This window comes from Lagopus leucura, unplaced genomic scaffold (genome assembly GCF_019238085.1).
Source record: "Lagopus leucura isolate 7727_CA_CO unplaced genomic scaffold, USGS_WTPT01 Super-Scaffold_100016, whole genome shotgun sequence".
Taxonomy (NCBI): domain Eukaryota; kingdom Metazoa; phylum Chordata; class Aves; order Galliformes; family Phasianidae; genus Lagopus; species Lagopus leucura.
The window spans coordinates 15125318-15137920 of NW_024962270.1; the positions used below are offsets into that span (position 1 = coordinate 15125318).

A 12603-nucleotide genomic window follows, 5' to 3' on the forward strand; every position below is an offset into this window, starting at 1 on the left:
TTCCTCCATTGCTATTCCTCCGATGCCTTTTCTGTGGGTCAGCTGTAGGACAATTTCTTGTGTAGCTCTTTGCAAAACTGTATTTTAGAGTACTTTGCATCCGGGTTGATGCAGATGGGTGACATGGGGAATCACGCCCAGTTCAAGGCAGGGTGGATGCTAAAAATGTTCTGAAACCACAGCAGCGAGTTGCTGAGGTCATTTATTTTTAAACTGAGGCTCACATTGTTAATTTGCAAACCCTTGATAAATGCAGAACAAATTGCTTATTTATTACATTTACACAACCAAGCCAATTTTGCTTTCCCTAACCATACAGGGTAGGAAGCGTTGCTTCAACTGAAAACTGGAGCACAGTTTAAACTGCTTGGGGTTTGTTTCTTTTTGCTCTTATGTCATTTTATGTTTGAATAATAGCATGATGATGAGCAACGAGCAGCAGCCCAGCTCAACTTTGCAGCGTCTGCATGATGTGTAACTCCTGTGCTATTTTGGCATGGGGAAATGAAAACCTCACTAGCCTTGGAAAGAATAGTAAACCTCCCTTGTGGTTTAAACTGTCTCCTTGGGTTCTTAAGTGTCATGAAATTACAGCCAGTTCTGGCATATGGTGTTCCAGAGTTTGTTGCTTTCCCAAACCCACAGGGACAGTGAAATGTGCAGGAAAGGCCTATAAATACTTTAATATTGCCTCTGAGTTGCTTAGGTACTCATTGACCAATAAGGAATTCTGAATTTTAAAAGCTTTGCAAAATGCACAAATGCACGAAGCTGCCGTGATAAAACTAGCTAAATTACCAAATACCAATCTTAATTTGTGGGAGCCTGAATTTTCTCTTCCAGTCTGGGAAGGAGTCCTGTCGGTAGCAGTGGAATGGCCTTGGAAGAAACTGCTGAACGAGGCACGTGTGTCCCACTGGGAGGGCAGGGGCACATCTGCCCTCCTGCTCTTCTCTTGTCTCATGATTTGCGTGCAGAAGGCAGCATCCCTCCAGGGCTGTGTTCTCTCTTCCCACATAGCTCTGTTGGGGTACTGAAAGGGAAGTTTCACTTGATCACTTGCAGGAACCCCTCCTCAGATGGCAGCAGCACATGCAGGAGCCTTGGCTCCTCCTGCCTCCATTACGTGGGTGTTCAGTGGCCATGCAGGCACGGTGCTGCACCTGGGGGGAAGAGCAATGCCACAGCTTCCCCGTCACCAGGGCCTGACCTCGGCAGTGTCATGAGGTGCTGCATGGATGCAGGCTCTCGCTGCCCACTTCTCCATGGGGCTGAGTGGAAGTGGGAGCCTTGAGTCCAAGATGTGTAGGGGAAGCAGGGACGGAAAAATGGCTCTCCCTGTGCTGCTGTGGGAAGCGGTGAATCCTCTTCTGCTTTTAGCCCGATATGTGTTGAGAAGAGAGGAGTTCAGTGCAGCTGTTTGCCCCAAACCCTGGGCTTTAGCCTCTGTCTGCAGGCACGGGGATGCAGCTGGTGGCACCTCAGCGTGAGGATGTGTGCAGCTGCTGCTGTGTGATGAGCTGCCCCTCAGTGCAGGGATCAGAGGAAGGCATTCGTGTGCCTTCACCCTTTGCCTTTCTGAGCCTTCTTCTAGTCTATAGAAATGCTGTTGGTATGCAGTGAGAGTGCTGCCACAGTTTTGTTCTGTTTGTCCTACTTGTGCAGCATGAATCTGGACGTGTACCGATTTATAGCACTGTGGCATCCAGAACCACCAGGAAACACAAAAAGGCTTCACTCTGCAACAAACAGAAAAAAAGAGGAAAAAAAAGTTTGTTAGCAGATACTCTTGCCTGCCTTGGGTGATAACTCCACACGCTTGTCTTACGGATCCTTTCTCTCACTCTCTTCTGCACACACATTTGTAAGAGATAATTTCTTTTCAGGGAATCCAGGACCTGCCAAGGGAGAGAATGCTTTGTCACAGAACCACTTGCAGCTGCATAAGAAGCCTGAACAAGTTTCTCATCCGGGCCAGATGGCAGTAGGTTCTTGTGTAACTGCTTTTTCTGATTTACTCTTGATTTTCACTAAGGGCACACTTAGGCAGACAGCTCTTCTGTTGGTGTGAACTACCTACTGCCTTCCCACCAACATCCGCCTCTGGTGTGGGCCAACATCATAACATAGGAGGCGTGACTTTGGAGCAGGCCTCATAAAACATACTACATGGCTAATGTATATAAGTAAAAACATTTTAATTTTTGATATTTGTTATGAAAACATAAAAAGGAGAGTGACAAGACCATGAAAATGGTGGGATATTTGACCTTGCTTTTGTGAAACTAACGGATTGCTCTGGTTTGATGGTTGTGGTTCCAATTTTAGTGAGGTCACAAGGTGCTCATAAGAGAATTTTGGTTAAATTTCATTTTTCCTTTGCTTCATCCTTGGAAACGGCTGTTCGCAGATGTACAGAGTGCCAAAAAGCAATGATGTGAATAAAGCAGGACTGTGAAGCGAGGGCTGTTTCTCTTTGCTAAGACAGGGCTTATGAAAGTCTGATAGAGAGACGTGATCAGATTTTTGAGTTGATTGTCTGATGGCAGCTCTGTCCATTCCATTTGGAAATGTGCAGGTGGTGTATTTATGCTGTATGAAAATGGAGTCACACATACGCCAGAAAATGGTGATTTTTTTGTAATCTTGAAACTTAGTCTCAAATTCCTTTATCACAGCAGCTGCTGTAACTTGAGTTTGCACTGCTCTGTGCCCTCTCCTTGTCCTGGTTTCAGCCCAGGTAGGGTTAACAGCCCACCCCTGGTTGGTCACTGCTGAGCGATGGATTCACTCTGGCTGCTGCCACAATGGAGCAGGACAGGGGAGGGGGCTGCATTGCAAGCCGTACAAGCTTAGAAGATTCTCCTGTGTGAAATACACGGTTGTGATAGACCAAGAAAAGCATCAGCATCTGAAGAAAGCTTTTGGTACGGGAATTATTACAGCTAAATTTGCCAGGACAGTACGATCTTGCATGTGCTGTTTAGTGATGTGTTCTTGCTTGAGAAAAACTGATCTAGGTTTTCTCTATTCAGAGCCCATGTTCCTTTGCCAAGGGGAAGGACAGTGCCAATTTGTTCCTGAAAGCAGCAGACTATTCCTCGTCAAGTGACGAAGCCAGCAGCAGTGACGAAGACGACACGAACCACGCCAGGTTGGTGTCATTTATCTTCTCTTTCTTCCTTTTTATTACACGCTTAAAAATAACTGGAAAAAGTTGGCATGCATAAATACCTCCCCTCTGAAGTTGCTATCAGTCACTTATGTCAGCTGTAATTAAGTAGTTTAATCTCCCTGTAATGAACTCCCGAGGGTAAATGTTTCCTCCATCAAATGTGTGCAATGTAATAAGCTTTGATGACTTGCTGCCCTGGGACAATGAGGAGATGTCTCGTTTTAACTGAATATCAATAGGCAATGCTTCTTTGGAGATTACTTCACATTGATCTACATTTAAATGGAATTTTTAAAGAAAAAAGGGAAAATCATACACCTTCGTGCTAAATGCAGATTGCAGGACAAAAAGCAAGGCAAGCGTGACCCTTTTATTCAGACCCTGTTCACTCCAGTGGAAATAATTACCACCAAAAAGCTGATAATTTCACCTGGACTACTTATAAAGAGGGCTGTATTTTTTATGTTATTTTGTGCAATGGCTGCAGTTATCGTATGTATGCTGTGGCTTCCACCAAGCTGATCTCACATGAACTGTTTCTAGTTTTCCAGTTTCTCTTGATGATTTTGTGACTGACATCTTGTGGTGTTTTACCTGTCATGCAAAATACATATTCTGCTGTGAAATAATGGACTGTAAATCTCTTGCTAGACCAAGGTGACCAGTCAGTCAATCCTACTGTCTAGAACAGCACACACAATTACTTTTTTTGTATTAATGAACAGAACTTCTAATTTCCTTGCAACAGGACTTCAGTTTAAAGAGTTCTAGGATTTACTTCAAAGTGCATTGCTACCCCAGAGAGCTCTCTAGGATGGGACATAATTGCACATGCAGTTTTGTCATCCTTCTGGAGGAGATGCACAGATCTGTAGTGCTGTTGGCAAGCTGCAGCATTGGCCTGACACCAGACCTCACCACTGAACTGCTCTGAAGAAGGCAGAGTTTTTGCACCCACATGTTGCTCCTGATTTGCATTTCTGAAGTGCATTTTCAAAACTGAGGAATGAGGAAGGAGAAGAAATATTGCAGGACACCTGAAAAATCTGTATTTTTGTTATAATGCCTTATTTTCTTGCTGCTCCTCTTCTTAACCACTTTTTTACTGCTCCGTGAAAAGTTTTATTCACTGTAGGTCATAGAACTCATCCTAGACCTTAGAAAGATACATAAAAATATAGATTTGCCTTGCAGCAACGACTGCTGCTGAAAAGTGTTTGGTTTTTATATCCCTGTATGCAGTAATGATTTGAAGGTGTCTTGCTGCCTTTGGAAACCTGCATGTGTTTTTTGCATCCCTTCTTTGCAGTCCCTTAAAGAAATGGGGTCAGCAGGCTGATCCCTGCCAGGTTTACCTTCTATACAAAGAGTCGCCACAAGAACTGCAGTCAGACTGAAGTACAGTCTTGCCTATTAGCAAAGACATAGAATCATGGAATCACCAAGGTTGAAAAAGGCCTTCAAGATCATTCAGTCCAACCATCCACCTACCACCAGTATTTCCCCACTAAACCATGTCCCCTCGTACCACATCTCCACTTTTCTGGAGCACCTCCAAGGGCAGTGACTCTACCACTTCCCCAGACCAGCCCAATCCAGCTCCAAGTCCTTTCACCTCAGCTGAGCATCGTTTATATTGAAAGATAGTTTGGGAAATTTATCCTGATTGTTACAAAGTAAAAAACAGAAAGGATAGTAGTCAAAATAAAAACAGCAGCCAGCACTGAAACTTACTCTATTCTAGACAAAGGTCTCACTGTTGTGATCAGGTCAAAACCTTTTTGCTTTTCTTACTATGTTCAGCAGTGCATGCCACCAGGGCTGAAGCCCTTAGAATTGTGTAGGAGTGTTTCTGTGGGGGCTTTGACTGAGACATGGCAATGAGATGACACTGAACTCCTCCACATCCACACGAGTGTTCTGATGTAAGACAGGTATCAGTGAGCCAGCATCCTACCTGCCTGTGTAGCAGGTATTCTACATTAGCACTCATTTCTCCCACTCTTCCTAGAGTTCTTCTCCAATGCCTGCAGCTTTCACACCATCCCCCTTAAAAACACTTTTCCTGTGGTTCATTTTGTATAGTTCAGTTTCTTCTGCTGCTCTTTGTACGCTGCCAAATGTAAATAAGGTGGCTGCAGATGTGTGCTTTCCAGGTAAGTACTTCATCCCACCAACAAATGGGAGATGGAGGTTGTTTAGGATCAGGCCCATCCTTGATCCTACTCCACGTGCTGCCGTTCCTCCTATGTTCAGTATGCAAATGTTTACAACTCCCATAAGAAAAACAAAACAAAACAAATGACTCTCCTACTCCTTCACGTTTGTCTTGGACAGCAGCTCTCTCACCAAACCTTCTCTGCTACCGTGCTGGGCAGAAACCTACTGCACTTCAATGCATCACCGTGATAAATAAATAAAGGAGTGTACATTAATAAGTGGAATGAATAAGCTGTGGGATGGAAAAGCACAGAGGCATGGCCAGAGGCTTTGAGGCTTTTCCACCTGGGTGAAAAAGCTCTGAACACAGACACACTGCATGCGCAGAGCGTGTCACAGGAGGTGCTCGCTGTGGTCTCACTGCTTCCATCAGTACCTGCTTCTGGTTGCTGTGGACGGTACTGGACTCCATGGGCTTGTGGCCCCATTTTGTCTCTGTGCTCCTGCTCCTTTCCCTGTGCAGTGGGGATGCAGAGTGAAGCAGTGGCAGCAGGCTCTGGCAGTGCTTGCCCCGTGTGTGGCCGGTGCTGGGTTTTCAGAGAGCAAGGTAGCTCGAGTTTTGAACTTGTATATACGGAAGGGTTTTGTGCATTTGTTTTATCATTGTGTGTGTGTGTGTGTGTCATTTCTGTTTTGCTTTTCTTTTTTTCTTTTGTTTCTCCCCGAAGTTCTGTTCATTAATTGTAGTTTGTTACCAGGCAACTGCTGAGCAGCAGAGTGGCAGATTTGTCAAGGACGGCAGTACCAGATGGGATTGAACTGAAACCCCAAAGCACCATCGCAGAACAGAAGGTAATTTGGCCATTTGTAATGGGTGGGTACAGTGTGAGGAGAGTCACATCGTTAATGTATGTGATAAGCACGGCATCCATTTCTCCTTGGCAGCATTTTTGCTCTGAAATCCTACTCTGTCATTTTAAATTATAGCTATGAGCCTTGAAAAATTGTGTACCGCTTCAGATTTTGTGCTTCCTACAAACACACTTACATCTCAGTACAAAATTGTGCCTCTTTATTTGTCCTTGTTATTGACCTGGTCATAGTTTCTGATGTCAACATATTTTGTGAAAGGTGCTGGGTAGGTTGCAGAAAGCAATACTGTTGATGATAGCCAGTGTGCTTTGTCGCTATTAGTGAACATCTGGGCCTTCTTTATCCCAATTTAAAGAGAAGTACCTCTTACTTTTTAAAATACTGCTGAAAGAGGGGAAAAACCCTTCATCCCTCCCCATAGGCTTAGCAAAAATACACATCTCTCATATGCCATGTTTAGTTTTTTTCCTGTCTGTAGTTTGTAGCAGAGACCTTAAGTTATGTGAATTTTCCCATGATAAATGGTGCAGGAAAGATGAAGACAGACAAAGCAAAACACTGTTCTTTGTGGTTGGAAAAAAAAAATTACAGTAATAAGATTTGATCTCAACCTCAGAGCATTTCCCACATATTTCTGGGTGTATTCTCATTTCACAGATAGGGAAAGTAAATTGCCATGAAACTGGTATTTTCCACAAAGCTGCTTGTGTGAGCTGCAACAGAGCTAGGAAAGAAAAGTTGTTTCCTGCACCTTTGGTGCAGGAAAGCTTCACATCAGAGTGAAATCCATCCAGGCTGGAGAAGGAGTTCCACTTCACCAGCATCCCATTGTCCTCAAGGAGGAAGGGCCCTGCTTTGGAGAAGAAATTATAAACAGGGCACCATGCTGAGCCAGGATCTTAGCAGCCCATGCTGTTCATCTTCCTCAAACCTGATATTAGCCTAACCCACTAATTTTAATGCTTATTGTTCTGTACTAGAGATGAGAATAATCCTGATTATCATTTCAGAGTAGTCGCATGATGGGAAAGGTCGTACTGCATTTAATATTTTTCCTCTCACCAAACCTCCATCTTCATCTGTGTGGGGATGAAGGAAAAACATTACCAGCCCCAGGCCATCTCCAACTCCCTTGTGCAGTGCCAGAGCTCTTCCCTGACTCCTCAGCTTCAGCTTCCCTATGTTTTCTCATGGCAGAAACAGCCCAACTTTTCCTCCTTCTCCTGGTTCCTGGGTGCTGGGCATAGGCTTCTTGAAGGTGAAGTGAAAGAAACTCAGGTTGAGAGTGGAGAAGGATGGAGTAGAGTGGAGAGGTCATGTTTTCCAGTGAGCCTGGGGGAAATGACCCCAGAAGGACAGATAGATAGGAGGGGTGGAGAAGTCGCCCTCTATGTTAACATATATATTGATTGTGAAAAGCTGCCTCTGAGAAACAGCCATAACCAGGTTGAGAGCTCATGGATTAAAGTTAGGGACCAGACCAATAACAGACAACTGGTGGCTGAGATCTACTGCCGGCCACCTGACCAAGACACAAGTTGACAAGAGTTGGATTTAGACATTCCTTAAGGTCCTAAGCCATTCTGTGATTTTCATGGAGCATCCTGTCCATTCCTCCCACCTCTGTGTCACCAACCACAGCCACCACAAGTCTCCAGCATCCCTTTTCCTGGCCCACTGTGAAGTGATTTGGGTGTACCATCCTTCCCAAATGATTCAAACTGAAGTTTGTCTCAGTTCAGCTGAACCTGACTCAGAGCTGAATTTAAAAGCACCGTACTGGTTTGATACCCTGAACTCAAATACTGACATATATTTAAAAAAGCAACAGGAAAATATGAGAATGAAAACGTAAAAATGCTGACACCATCAATTATACTCCTAGTCGATTAGTTGGCTTTTAAAAGGCAAAAGTCTTTCATTCAGAGTTATGTACTATTTTTTTAACATATTGGCCAATATGTTTGGCCTGGACTGGAAATGCTGGTACTGGATCCTACTAAATGTGGTCACTCCAAAATAAGGTCTCCAAATTCAGTAAGTAGAGTAGCAGTAAAGCGAATGATAATGATAAAGATCTTTACTATAAACTACACATAGATCCTGAGCTGAGAAGTACCTACTTTTGACCATAGTAGAGGTCAAGTCTGTAATGTTAAGACAAGCCATTTGATCTGTGTCAGGTGTCTCTGAGGATGAAGTTCTTTCCTTGAGGTAAAGTAAATGACTGGTGTTTGTGGAGCAATTCAGAACTGGAAACCAATATTCGTATCTCAGGTGTTTGCCACATGCTTTTATATTACCCCCTATTAAATCCTTCTGTAGGGTTTGTGTTTGCCCAGTGCATCATGCAGAGCACTCCTATTCTCATTATTTGACAGGAGGTGCACAGAGCAGTCAAAGAATACCAAATGTGGACTTCACCTGTGTTTTCTCATGTGCAGGATCAGGTTTTAGGGAAACAAATTTCAAGCACCCAAGAAGGCCTCTGGAGCATAAACAACCAGAACTATCTCCTGCCAGATCTCCTCCAGCAAAGCCAAATTTCCAACGCTGCCGTGAACCCACCAAAAGTGCCACTGACTAACCAGGAAGCTCAGAACAAATCTCTGAGTAAGGTATGAGATACATTTATAGGATAAACGAATTGTGCCACCATTTCCCTCTGGCCCACAGGAGTCGTTGAGTGCCATTTACATTTCTCTCTCCTGTATCTTTCTACAGTGATATTGTCACCACAGCCCTTCTTTTCTTTAAGAGTTTTGGTTAGGGGATCGATAGGAAATCCTGATTTCCACACCAACCTTTGCTTTCAACATTTTTGTCCCTTTTTCCACTTTCCCCCTTTCCACAAGCTAGCACTGTACGCTGTGCTCCCTTCCCTGTGTACAGTTAACAAATGTACAGTTGGAAGAGTAGCACCATTAGGATGGTATCTGACAGTAAGAAAGATTATCGTGGTGGAAATGGGGCCTAGGAGGTCATACATCTGAATTGCTTTCACCTGTGCTCCCACAGCTGACCCAGTCCTTGCCTCAGGTGATCAATCGGGTTCAGGCTGTGACTCAACAGTTCCCATACACCCTGTCTACATCAGTAGCACAGCCATGCTGTGTCTGTGGGTTGCTTTCCATCCCAGTGTCAGGTGACTGCACAAGGCACAGACCAGAGCAGCATGCCTTGAGAAGAGCTCTGATACTGATATTGTCTCTGTGAGCACTGTGCTGGGCAGATGTGTGGCACTGGAACAGTTCACAGCTCTGTCATGATGCACACCCTGGGCTGTCTTACCTGAGGCAACAGCTTGCTCTTTGCTGCACAGAGGTTTAAGCAGCTCCCTTTTGCAGATGAGACAGCAGGGAGTGATAAATGTGCGTGGAGGTTCTTTTGGGGACCAGTTACTTCATTGCAGTGCCGTGCCAGATCAAAATGCTGACAGAACTCCCAGCCCAGGCCTCCTCTTGTCACTTGATTTGTGCCATTTATCCACTGCTCTAAGCACGCTCATCACATCTACTTATGTCACATGCCATTTCATCTGAGCCTCAGAGGCACCTGCATTGCTGTGTGTGGTCTGCTCCCTAGTGACATCTTCCTGAAGCAGCTCTTGTGTTTCATTGCAGACCCCATCCACTGAAAGTACACCTTCAAAGAGCAGCACATCATCTACAACATCCTTCACGTCATTCATAGATCCTCGACTTCTGCCAATCACCCCTCCTACCAGTCCGGTAGGACCTCCCTGTAGTTCCTGTGAGTATGCTTTACAAAATCTCCTTCCTGACTTTTTTTTTTGAGGGGAGGGAAATGGAGTGAAGGGTGGGAAGAGCATGACTGCTTGGCAACAGCAAAACTGTTAATAACACCTACGGAAACTCACACTCCACATTACTATGAATTTCAGTGTCTTGCTTCTGCCCTTCTCCCAGATGTGGCTTGCTCTGCTCCACCTCACTCGCTCAGGAATGTACAAGTTTTCCGTATGTGTGGTCTTCTCTCTGGTTATGTAATGCTTCCCAAATTGTTTTCTTACCTCTCTGGATTTGTTTCATTCTGCCATGAGCAGGTCAAATGTGGGATGTAGCCAAACATTTGCATTTTTTATGATTCCACATGTCTTCTTTTCCAGCATCGAGTGCAAAACCCGAGCCTGTCAGGAGAGAGAATGCAAGGAAGGGTTCTGTTGTCAATGTTAACCCAACAAATATCCGCCCACAGAGCGACAGTCCAGAAATTCGTAAATACAAGAAGAAGTTCAACTCAGAGGTCCTTTGTGCTGCTTTGTGGGGTAAGCTCAGAAGTGCTTGGGCAGGTGTGTAGAGGGAAGGCAGCAGCAGGAGTGGCTGGAGGTATATACCGGTTAGATTTCACAGTTGTTTTGCACCTCCCCTGTCAGAATATCCTAGCACAGCTCACTGAGAACATGCCTGCATCACTCAGATGGTGCTGCCTTCCTGATGGGAGATGGCAAACAGATGAGTTTCAGTTGCAAGGAATTTTGTGCATCAGAATGAGAAAATGTTTTGATCAAGCACCAAACTGAAAGTGTGTTTGCTGGAAGAGCCAGAAGTTGCAAATGTTTTGGTAGCGTGAAGCAAAAAAAGGCTCATGATACTGTCTTATCTGCATGTCAGTACAGCTAATCATGCAGCCTCACCAGTGGAAGTTATCCAAACCAGGGATTCCAAGAACTTCTCCAGATTTTAACCGCCGCAGACTGAAGCAGGTCTGGCATCAGCCTTCCCAAAAGCCTGACTTCACTGGTTTCCACAGTCAGGACTTAGAACCTTGCTAAATGTCCATTTTTACAGGGCCAACACGACATGGCATGAAACCAACATCAGTGTAGTCAGATCATTTTTCAGCAACTATTGACCTAGTCCCACTCTCCCTGTAGCTAAGCTCTCAAGTTGTTTCAGCCATCTGTCTACCTGTGAAGAACAGATGCATTCTATAGGTCTCACCCAGACTTTCACTCGTCATCACTTTGACTCCAGAATGGAAAATGAAGGAGGTGAAACATTATGCAGTAGAAATGTAGATGTCGAGTTCATAGCTTCACGAGTTTTGCACAGTGTAGGTTTGCAGGAGTCCAAGATTTTAAATTAGGAACAGATTTATGTAACGTGGTCTGTAAATGACTGTGCATTGAGGTTGAGGAGTATCGGGTACTCGTCAAAGCACAGCCAGTAGAGAAGCTTGCTTGCTACAGGAGGAAATGTGTGTCATTTCTTTAGAACCTGCTGATTAGGAATGGCTGCCATGTGAAGCAGTTGTACAGGGTGCATCCTCTGATGTTAGCAACCCACTGGAGCCTTCACTTCCCTGGGAGCAGTTGAATTTCAGATAGATTCATTCCTTTAATTAAGCATATGAAAGCATTCTTGCAAAAAACAATTTTCAAACAGATATTCTGCTCATCTTTCTTCTAACAAGTCTAGCCCTCCTCCTGCAATTTGTGTTTGGGGGAAAGAAGGATTGTATGATTTTTGAAATTGGAAGAAATCCTTATATCCTTCAGTTAGACCTCCTGTGTTGGCAATAGAATGGTGCTAGACTCTCTTACAGCGCCGAGAAGTCCAGTTGAGTTGTATTTTATTAATATATTATAATTTATTTTTAAATCAATATTGATTTCAGTGGAACTGCTCATGCTTCAGATAACATGGGCATGTAAATGTTGCATCAGAAACAGTGTTGCAAGCAGGAGCAGAGAGGTGATTGTTCCCCTATATTCAGCACTAGTGAGGCTGCACCTCGAGTACTGTGTCCAGTTTTGGGCCCCTCACTGCAAGAAAGATATTGAGGCCCTGGAACGTGTTCAAAGAAGGGCAACAAAGCTGGTGAGGGGTCTGGAACACAGGCCATATGAGGAGAGGCTGAAGGAGCTGGGAATGTTCAGCCTGGAGAAGAGGAGGCTCAGGGGAGACCTTATTGCTCTCTATAACTTCCTGAAGGGAGGTTGTAGTGAGCTGGGGGTCGGCCTCTTCTCTCGTGTCATCAGTGATAGGACCAGAGCGAATGGTTTCAAGCTACGGCAGGGGAGATTCAGGCTGGACATGAGGAAGTATTACTTTTCAGAAAGGGTGGTCAGGCACTGGAATGGACTGCCCAGGGAGGTGGTGGAATCACCGACCCTGGGGGTGTTCAAGGAAAGACTGGATGTTGTGTTGAGGGACATGGTTTAGTAGGAGCTATTGGGAATAGGTGAGCGGTTGGACTGGGTGATCTTTTAGGTCTTTTCCAACCTTGGTGATTCTATGATTCTATGATTCTATGATACTGGGTAAAAATCGTAATGGTGAGACTGGTTTTTTTTTCTTTTCATTTTTCTAGGAGGTCATTCACAGAGCAAGGGAGAAATATTAGCTACCATTAAGAGGACTAAGTAAAAA

At 44.5% G+C, this 12603-nt stretch overlaps 1 protein-coding gene across 4 annotated transcripts in view; it reads left to right on the plus strand.

Annotated features, from left to right (window-relative positions):
- The window catches only part of NRK (Nik related kinase), a 96505-nt gene that overhangs the window by 64204 nt on the left and 19698 nt on the right, over window positions 1-12603 (plus strand). For 3 of the 4 annotated variants that reach the window (XM_042876728.1, XM_042876730.1, XM_042876731.1), the window contains 6 exons: window positions 1896-1984; window positions 3036-3154; window positions 6094-6187; window positions 8653-8826; window positions 9832-9961; window positions 10338-10496. In XM_042876728.1, coding sequence (XP_042732662.1) covers window positions 1896-1984; window positions 3036-3154; window positions 6094-6187; window positions 8653-8826; window positions 9832-9961; window positions 10338-10496 — 765 coding nt within the window. Of the gene's footprint in view, window positions 1-1886; window positions 1985-3035; window positions 3155-6093; window positions 6188-8652; window positions 8827-9831; window positions 9962-10337; window positions 10497-12603 lie in introns of all 4 variants that reach the window. The other variant, XM_042876729.1, reaches the window with a different exon arrangement.